Source organism: Xiphias gladius, chromosome 8 (genome assembly GCF_016859285.1).
Source record: "Xiphias gladius isolate SHS-SW01 ecotype Sanya breed wild chromosome 8, ASM1685928v1, whole genome shotgun sequence".
Taxonomy (NCBI): domain Eukaryota; kingdom Metazoa; phylum Chordata; class Actinopteri; order Istiophoriformes; family Xiphiidae; genus Xiphias; species Xiphias gladius.
In genome coordinates, this window is record NC_053407.1 from 27,580,769 (window position 1) to 27,590,257 (window position 9,489).

At 44.4% G+C, this 9,489-nt stretch overlaps 1 protein-coding gene across 1 annotated transcript in view; it reads left to right on the forward strand.

Annotated features, from left to right (window-relative positions):
• Positions 1–9,057, forward strand: part of met (MET proto-oncogene, receptor tyrosine kinase) — a 69,139-nt gene extending 60,082 nt beyond the window's left edge. Inside the window, exons 16-21 of the mRNA XM_040132949.1 lie at positions 1,133–1,213; positions 3,016–3,197; positions 3,410–3,519; positions 3,842–4,007; positions 4,150–4,286; positions 6,420–9,057. Of these exons, the coding sequence (XP_039988883.1) occupies positions 1,133–1,213; positions 3,016–3,197; positions 3,410–3,519; positions 3,842–4,007; positions 4,150–4,286; positions 6,420–6,723 (980 nt within the window). The 3' untranslated portion in view covers positions 6,724–9,057. The remainder of the gene's footprint in view (positions 1–1,132; positions 1,214–3,015; positions 3,198–3,409; positions 3,520–3,841; positions 4,008–4,149; positions 4,287–6,419) is intronic.
• The last annotated feature ends 432 nt before the right edge of the window (positions 9,058–9,489 follow it).

A 9,489-nucleotide genomic window follows, 5' to 3' on the forward strand; every position in this document is an offset into this window, starting at 1 on the left:
CCAAACTTTTTTCCCTTTTTTTTTTTTTTTTTTTTTTTTGCTCCAAAATTTTGATGTGTAAACAGACAGAAATATTTTTATCTGATTTCTGGAACTGCTCTGATCATGGAGCCAACTGGCAGGACACATGCTCCTAATCATAGTGGTACTGTCAAGAAGAAGGCTTCAGTAAGCCAAGATATAAATGAAGTATGCTGTATACATAGTCTCCCTGCAAGCTAAGTGGGTAATTTAGGTGGTGCCAAACAGTTGTTTCCATGTATGGGCAAGATTTAGTAACTGGTTTACTCACTGGATCTTTGAGTACAACAAGCAACAAGCCGCGGAGCTGAAGATATGATCAGAATCAGACTCGGGGTTTGTATGTTCACACATACAAGGGATTGGAATCTGGCTTTCAGTCACTCTGTGTACTTTCGCTGCCAAAATAAATGTGCATGCTCTAGTGATGTTTCTGTGTCATGGTGATGCTGCGGTGTGCCCCACGAAGCATTAATGTCAGTTTGAGCCTCAGGGGTTCTAGTAAGTTGTTATTGTAGTATTACCACATTTAACTGTCTTATCATTTCCCAGTCAGGTTTGCGATTAAGTCGTTGGTTTATGGGGCACAGAGTTAGCGTAGTGGCAAAGCTTCCGCTCGACACGACGGAGGAAAAAGATTCAAGTCCCAGTAATGGTTCCGTCCACCTTGGTCCTGCTTTCCAAAGGTGGCCATGTTGGTAATGTCAACTGTACGGAGGGGAGCCAGAACCTCCCTCTCAGGTGAAACTCATTGCCGACGGCTAGACGGTGCTCAGGCGCCCTCCCTCCGCAACACCTGTGAATTCAGACAAACAAAAAGAAATCTTTGGTTGAGATCTTGAAGCGCCAGCTGATTCTTGCCAGCTGACATGGGCCAGGCTGCAACTGCTAACCGGCTTTGCAGCTGGACCTCATTGTCACTGGGACTGAAAAAGGAGGGGGCATCTCTCATGTGACTGTCTAAAATTGGACTTTTTCCCAGAGAGGCTTGTTTTGTGTGAGGGGACGAGATGTTATTTGGAAGGTCTTTAAGGGTTTGAACGTCATCTTTTTGAACTCACTGATGCTGACGAACTCAGACTAACACTGTGCATCATTTTACAACCTGCAGGTCACTTTGGTTGCGTTTTCCATGGAACTCTGCTGGAGCCAGACGGGCAGAAGCAACACTGCGCCGTCAAGTCCCTGAACCGTAAGCACGAATCCCTTTTAAACGTATAAAGAACAGCACAGGACCTTTTAGAAACAGGGCCAGAGGCAGTGTTCCTCTTAACATACTTTCTTCAGCTATCCCCTGTTTCACACATACACATTTTTTCACTCATTCATGTGTAGCAGCTTCGCATTTATATTTTTAAGGGAGCAGTCTGAGGGCGAGTTGCTTGGCTGAGGGGATTTTCTGATGCGGAGCATTGCTGCTTTTGTTTACAGTTGTAACTGATAAATTCCTTATTTTAGATTCCGTGGATCCCTTAAGTAAATTGTTTATTATTTTTTTGTTTTGTATTGCTCAAGAGCACCGAAAAACATGTTTTATTTACCCATCCTGATTTTCTGTTTTGATTTTAAAACTTGCCATGTTGAAACTCGGACCCAGAATTGTTTTCAGAGGCACGCAGTGCTTTTGACGGCGTGGGAAACCATTTTTAGGTAACGCCTTGTCGTGAGCTGAGGTTTAACAAAGTCTACACGTCCTCCTGAGTCTGGCTTAAAAGTAACTTTTTATTTTATTCTCTCACATAGGAGTGAACCCGATATGATTTAGAATCGAATGCATCACATATTATTCACATTCTCACAAAAACAAACACACACACACACACTCTCAACACACTCTCTCCTTGTCCACATATATTTACGTCCAGCCATAATCATAGCATCCCACATCTGCTTATATACCATACTCGTTGTATGATATCACGACGCTCCAATAGCATTAAGGATCTCATCTCATCAGAGCCCCGAACCCTTTTCAGCTTGAAATGATGGTGATGAATGGGTGTCTGACGGTGAGGACGGCATTAGGGTCCCGTCTAATCGTGTAACCTGTCAGTTGGAGCAGGGAGATTGATGCTGGAACGATGTGGAGGAAAGACCCGGGCAGTCACGAGGAGCCACCAACCACAGCGCCTGCTGGGGCTTAGTCCTCTGGGACCTGAACCTTTTATTAGGTTTAGTGATTTCCTAAGGCACCACGTCTTTGTTTTTGGTTTTCTTTTGTTGTACTAGGAGAAGTAGTTTTAAAGAAAAGGCCCAAAGACACATTCTGTCCCTGTAGAATGATTACTGTACAATAAGAGAAAGGAACATCCATCCTCCTCTCGGCAATGACCTCATTTTCGTCCCCAACTTTCAAATCAAGGCTCTGAAAACCAAATGTCATCTCTTTCCGTCTTTGGGGGTCTCTCCTCAGTTGAGGGCCGACCATCGGGCTTTTCCAGGCCTAAAGAGCTTCAATCTCTAACCAGATTACAGCAGAGTCATTGGGGATAAAGTGCAGGTCACCGGAGGCAGGGATGCAATTGGCAAATTGGGAAATTTGGTGTGGGTCAGGTCTGTGTGGGGGTATTCAGGGAGGGCTTTTTCAGCTCGCTTTCCATCATCGTTCTTATTCCCCAAAAGCGTACAAGGAATGACCTTCCCACTGATGTCAGGACAGCCGTCTGAGCAATCGCCGTTCCCGCCCTCTACCTACTCTACAATTCTGACTGAAACTCAAAAAATATCAAATTTTCAAAACCGAGAAAAAGGACCCTATTTTTGCCCAAGTCTGCCCAAGGATTTTAGAAGACGTATCACGATGCTTTGTAGTCACCTGTAAGTCGCTTGGGATAAAAGCGCCAAATGAGTAAATGTAACGTAATGGAATGATCCCCGGAGGTCAAAAAACACGTCTTCCACTACAGAGTAGCCAACTCCTGAGCTGAATCGAAAACATGACAATAACTTAAATTGCAGTTTTGACAGCTTTTTTTTTTTTTTTTCCCCTCCAAGGCATCACAGATCTGGAAGAGGTGTCCCAGTTCCTGAAGGAGGGGATTATCATGAAGGACTTCAGCCACCCCAACGTCCTCTCTCTGCTGGGAATCTGCCTGCCACCCGAGGGCTCGCCACTAGTGGTTCTGCCCTACATGAAGCACGGCGACCTGCGCAACTTCATCCGCGACGAGTCACACGTGAGGACGTACAAAAATGCGGGACAGGACAGATGCATGTTGGGAATCTCTGCACGAGTATCTTCAGTACATACAGAGAGATACACACGTAGTGGGAAGATTTCAAGATGGTGTATCACTGAGGGGCTTTACTTAATAGTTCAGTCAAAGCTTCATGAGTTAAAAAAGATACGATTTCGAATCAAGTCAGCTGATAGTTGTGTTTCCTCCAGAACCCGACTGTGAAAGACCTGATGGGCTTCGGGCTGCAGGTGGCCCGAGGGATGGAGTATCTGGCCAGCAAGAAGTTCGTCCACCGAGACCTCGCCGCCAGGAACTGCATGTGAGCTCAAACCCTCACTCGCTATTCATTCAGTATCACATGAGTGTGTGTAATAGTAAGTAAGTAACAACCTGCCAGTCTGACTAGAGTACAACTACATACATTTGGGAGGAAAAGAGAAGGGAACAGATCAGAATAGAACAGAAGACAACAGAGCAAAGCGCGGCACTGCATAGGCTTATATTAGAATAGAGTTAAACTGTTGGACCAAGATGAGAATAAGAGATCGTCATCAAAATGAAGAGAAAATGGAAATGAGCAGAAGGCACAGAGACGAGTAGAACGCCGTAGAGTAGAAAGTAATAGTTCTTTGCCCTGACAGGTTGGATGAGAGCTTCACGGTGAAGGTGGCAGACTTTGGCTTGGCCAGAGATGTTTATGATAAAGAGTATTACAGCGTCCACAACAAGAGCGGAGTCAAGCTGCCCGTCAAATGGATGGCTTTGGAGAGTCTGCAGACACACAAGTTCACCACCAAGTCAGACGTGGTGAGGCCTCCCTTCTGTTGGCATTCTGTTTTTAACGCTGCAACGAACATGTAAAGTGCACAACTTGGTCAAAGCGTCTTATAAGATGTTACCAAAAGGACCACGGTGAGATAAGGAGTTCGTTTTATTGGTTTCCCCGCAGTGGTCGTTTGGCGTGTTGCTGTGGGAACTGATGACCCGCGGAGCCCCGCCATACTCCGATGTGAACTCCTTCGACATCACCGTGTTCCTCCTGCAGGGGAGGAGGCTGCTGCAGCCCGAGTTCTGCCCTGACGCCCTGTGAGTGCACGCACGCATCCCACACACACACACACGCGCGCGTATACATGCTTTTCACCGGTCGTTCGCCTCCTCGAGCAAAGCGCCACGGCTCGGTTAGTGTGAGTGATATACTGCGGAGCTGCAGCTAAATACATCATCAGGAGCGCGATGGAGTCTGAATTCAGGAGAGAGCGGCAGAGAGGAACAGTGAAGGTGAAAGAGCGGTATAAGCAATGGAGGTCATAAATAAAAAATTTTAAAAAAACCCTCAGCTTTAGGCCATCCATCATTGTCAGCGAGGGTCTGAAGCACACTCACAGCTCCTCAGTCTCCTCAGCCGAGCGTTACGTCTCATCACAGCTGTGGGTCTTTAAAAAAGATCCTTTTTTTTTTTTTTTTTTTGCTTCACCACAAAACACAAAGCCAGTTTTAAATGAAGATTAAATTCCAGTATAGTATTTCTTTTGTGTTTATTGCCTCCTTTTAGTTGCTAAGCAGTTGTCCGTGGTTAGTTTTAGTGCTGCTGCGCCTAAAGAACTCCCATCAATCAGAGCAGTGTTGGCAGGGCTGAGATGACCTTTTTTTTTTTTTTTTTTTGTTTTCTTTGGCTCTGGTCACGTCAGAGTTTGCCAGGCGAAATCTCCTGACATGCTGTGGTAGAACCAGGTGGAGTAGAGCATGACTTGTACGTGGACTATTTCAGGTGAACACTCTCTGGTTTCGCCGAGCTTCCGTCGCGATCTTTAGAAAAATGCACCTTTTGTTGCTGGAAATAAGAGCAACCCCGACTTTTGTGGAAGTGATGAGTGACAGGAACAAGCAAAACATACATTAATTTGTATGAAAATGTCACATCAAGTATTTCAGTGCCAGTGAAGCGCACACATCGAGTCACTTAACACTACAGTATCTGAAACGTCCTTATCCATTAAACTCTGACCCACTGGTACTGTGAACTGGATGCCAAGTGTGATCTCATACGGGGCTGATAACGTCATGAGGTACACCGCATGTGTAGTGTGTGTGTGTGTGTGTGTGTGTGGGGGGTGAAATTAGAGGGGAGTGCGGATGTTCAGGTGAGGGGAGGCTGGGGCCCACTGTTCCCAAGCTGTAAATTAAACAGAGACGTCAGGCGGTGATGCACATCCGCAAACATTCTGGCCATTCTTCACTCCTGATTGGTTCACAGGGTGTCATGGTGATAGCAGTCGCTGGCAGACTCTGCGGAAGTGTGATAATGGGGCCATTTTTCTTCATTTTTCACAATGATAGGGTCACCCTGCTAAGTCAGACGGGGGAGAAAAAGGCGATGTCAGGTATGTCGGCTTCTGACAGGGCCAGGAGTTTTGTTGCAAAACGATAACAACGAGGATAAAAATGACTGCCGATGTGGAAGCCAAACTTATCTTCGAGGCCCGTTAAGACAATTAGCAGAACTTTTCATTTCATATATACAAAACCTGTGAGGGAGGAATAACTCACAGTAGAGTTCGAGGCTACTGAGTGATGAAATGAACTACTAAAACCTATTGTAGCATTTTGGAATTAAAAAAAAAAAAAAAAAAAGAGTTTTTCCGTATCTATTAGCTACCGTTTGAACTTGGAAACTTTATGTTTTCAACTTTTTTTTTTTTTTTTTAAAAAGAGTGAGAGGAGAAGTGGAATCTTATGCCGCTACAGGAGGTTAAAAAAAGAAATAAAAAATGACATGTTAAACCATTTCACAACTGGAATAGCAAACACAAATTTGACAGCAGCACTGGGAAATGACAGAAACTAGACGACTGCGAAAGTCAACATGGAGGAAAACAAAAACTAGGCACATCACATAATCAATCTTTATTATTTTTGGTTATCAGTTTTCTCTGAGGACACTTTTAGTTTTTTGTTTGAGGATTTTTTTTGGGGGGGGGATCATCAATTTTTTGATGACATCCAGCTCTTGTACTCGTAGCGAGCTTGAAAACCCTCACTGGAAGTTGCTTTGGTCCGAAAGCATCTGCCAACAGAACTTAATGTAATGTACAGCATTTGGAGTAAGTGCTGTTATTTTAGGGTGGAAATATGCAAAACACAGTAGCCGTAGCCAGGCACCGAAGCCCCTGTTTCCTGAGTGCTGCTCTGACTCCTCTCCGCCCTCCTCTCCTCCAGCTACACAGTGATGATCGAGTGCTGGCATCCAAAGCCGGAGCGCCGGCCCTCTTTCACCGAGCTGGTGTCGCGCATCAGCGCCATCTTCTCCAGCTTCAGCGGGGAGCACTACGTCCTGCTCAACACCACCTACGTCAACATCGAGAAGATGAGTCCTTACCCCTCCCTCCTCGCCCACTCCTCCACCAATCCCGCGTCCCCCTCCTCGTCCTCCTCCTCCTCCTCCTCCGACCCCTCCACCTCCACGTCCCTGCCTTCCCAGTCCCCCTTCTTTTGCCACGTGGAGCGAGATTGCTGCACCTGAGAAGAGGAAAACGGAGGGGGGGGGGGGAATGGCATCCTCAGATATGGAGGAAACGATCAAGGAAGAAAGCAGTGAGGTGATGAAGAACTACTGTATGTACTTGCCAAACACTGGACACCGTATGCTGAGGAAAAACACAGAGCTCTGACTGTTGACTCAATGTACATAGATCCTCGACCTTTGACCTTCTCAGCCTCCGCGAACTACGGGGCTGACCTTATCGCCTTCTGTCAACCTTTCTGAGTGGCTGGAGGTCGGCCTTCCCGCGTCTTCTACAGGACAATTACAAGTCACGGGAACGCCTCCTCGGAGATTTCCAGCGGACGAAGCCACTGTCACAGGAGCACAACGCTATTCGTCAAACACCCCCCAAAAAAAAAAAAACAAATAAAAAAACCCCCCGCTGACTGCTGTGCCCACACGGGGAGAGAGGATAGATTTGAGGATTCTGCTCTCGTCTGGGTGGTGTGTGCTTCCATCCGCGGATGTGGTAACGTGAATGTTCGACAAATGGCCGTGTATTGTGTCGCATAGAAAGAAAAAAAAAAAAAAAAAAAATTCCACGCCTCCCCACGCTATAAATTAGACCGTACGCCTCCCTCATACGCCCGAGAGACAATGGAGCCCGCTGCGATAGATTTTCCGCCTTGGGTGAGTAAACCAAGGCGCGCTGGAGATCGACAACGGCAGGTAACGGGAAATGGCAGAGTGTAGGTGTAAGGTGGGATGTGTTTTTTAAAAGAAACCACAAAAAAAAACAAAAAAAAAAACCAACTGCTGCCAGCTTGCAGTTCACTGGATGCTTTATTTGTATAATTATCTTTGGAAAATTAGCTTTCAATGTGCTTGGTTTAAGAAAAAAAGAAGAAAAAAAAGCAAAACGTTGCGGTCTCACCGTGACTCACCTGTGTGGGATCCCCAGATGTTTCTGAGTGACGCACCTTTTATTTTCCTTTATATTGTTTTTGTTTTTGAACCTGAAACGTCCCGTCATGTCAAAACACTACAACTCTTGACAGCATGAACGCGCTTGAAAGCTTTGAGGTTTTCTTGGCAGGAAGAAGGAGAAGACATGAGAATCATGTTCTGGGTTTTTTTTTTTTTTTTTTTGGCTTTTTTTTCGGGGGGGGGGTTTGTTTTGTCTTGTTTGTTTGTTGATGAACCGTCTAAGTTGCTTACTGTTCGTCAGATCTGTGTGCGTTTGGTATAACTTACATGTGACTGGCAGAGAACGGGCTCTCCCTGACAAAACGATGAATACAGTTTGCAGCCAGAGGGGTTTTTTTTTTAACTGGCGTTTGCTGCGTTTAACCTAAGAGCCGTTTTATCTTCAGCGTTCTATCAATTAAATCACTTTTCTGCCCCCTAAAGAGCTTCAAGTGAAACTTTGACCTGTTCATATGGCTTCAAACCAGGAGTGTGTTATGATGCAACTATCGGTGACGGCCTTATATCACTGTATCCTTCTGATAACTGCCCATTAAGTCATTATGAAGAAATATTTTAATGTTAAAGACTATACCAGGGTGTTTGCAGAATTTAGTTTCTTAACTACAGATTGTATACAATTTAAACTTTTGTTGACCATTTTCTAAAGCATGTCAGAGTTTTAGATTTTTGGATTTTTTTTTTTTCTTTCTACCCTTTCAGGCAGCCATTGACTTCCATTCATTTTAGTACAATACAAAACTGTTTAACAGATTCTTGAAGCTCTCTCGAGTCGTGTAATCCATCATCTGTCTCTTTGCGTTGTCCGTGTTGTGTTTTAATGCCGTTCAAGTGCAGTTTTTTGTGAGCACAGCAACATAATGTAACATGGGGTTGTGCCAATTCGTGATCATATGGGTTATCGGCCATTGAAGAGACAGCCGCCAATGGCTATCGTTCCTCCTGATATTAAGAAAATTTATTTTAGGGGCAGGTGGGACAAACTTTCTTCATGAATTGTATGAAAATCTTTAATCAGTCTTGCTGCAGTGATCCACTAATAATTTACTGAATTTGTGTTTAGTAAATTCTAATCATGTATAAACTACCTACATAATTAATGTGAAACGAATCTGATGGATTACACAATTCAAGCAAGTTTTAAGAAATCTGCTGAAAGTTTTCATTCTCACACAGAAAATAATGCAAACTAACGGTCGCCTGGAATGATGGAACAGAATACATCCGATTTTCTAAAAGGCAGCAGCCTGATGTAAAGAGTTGTTAACTGTGACGTAATGTAAACATACTTTGTGGTAAATGGGCTAAAATTGCAAAATACTGTTGTGGTTTCTTCTTTGCTTTTTGTATCAGATAATGTTTTTGTTTTTTGTTTTTGTTTTTGAACCTGAAACGTCCCGTCATGTCAAAACACTACAACTCTTGACAGCATGAACGCGCTTGAAAGCTTTGAGGTTTTCTTGGCAGGAAGAAGGAGAAGACATGAGAATCATGTTCTGGGTTTTTTTTTTTTTTTTTTTTTGGCTTTTTTTTGGGGGGGGGGTTTGTTTTGTCTTGTTTGTTTGTTGATGAACCGTCTAAGTTGCTTACTGTTCGTCAGATCTGTGTGCGTTTGGTATAACTTACATGTGACTGGCAGAGAACGGGCTCTCCCTGACAAAACGATGAATACAGTTTGCAGCCAGTGGGGTTTTTTTTTTAACTGGCGTTTGCTGCGTTTAACCTAAGAGCCGTTTTATCTTCAGCGTTCTATCAATTAAATCACTTTTCTGCCCCCTAAAGAGCTTCAAGTGAAACTTTGACCTGTTCATATGGCTT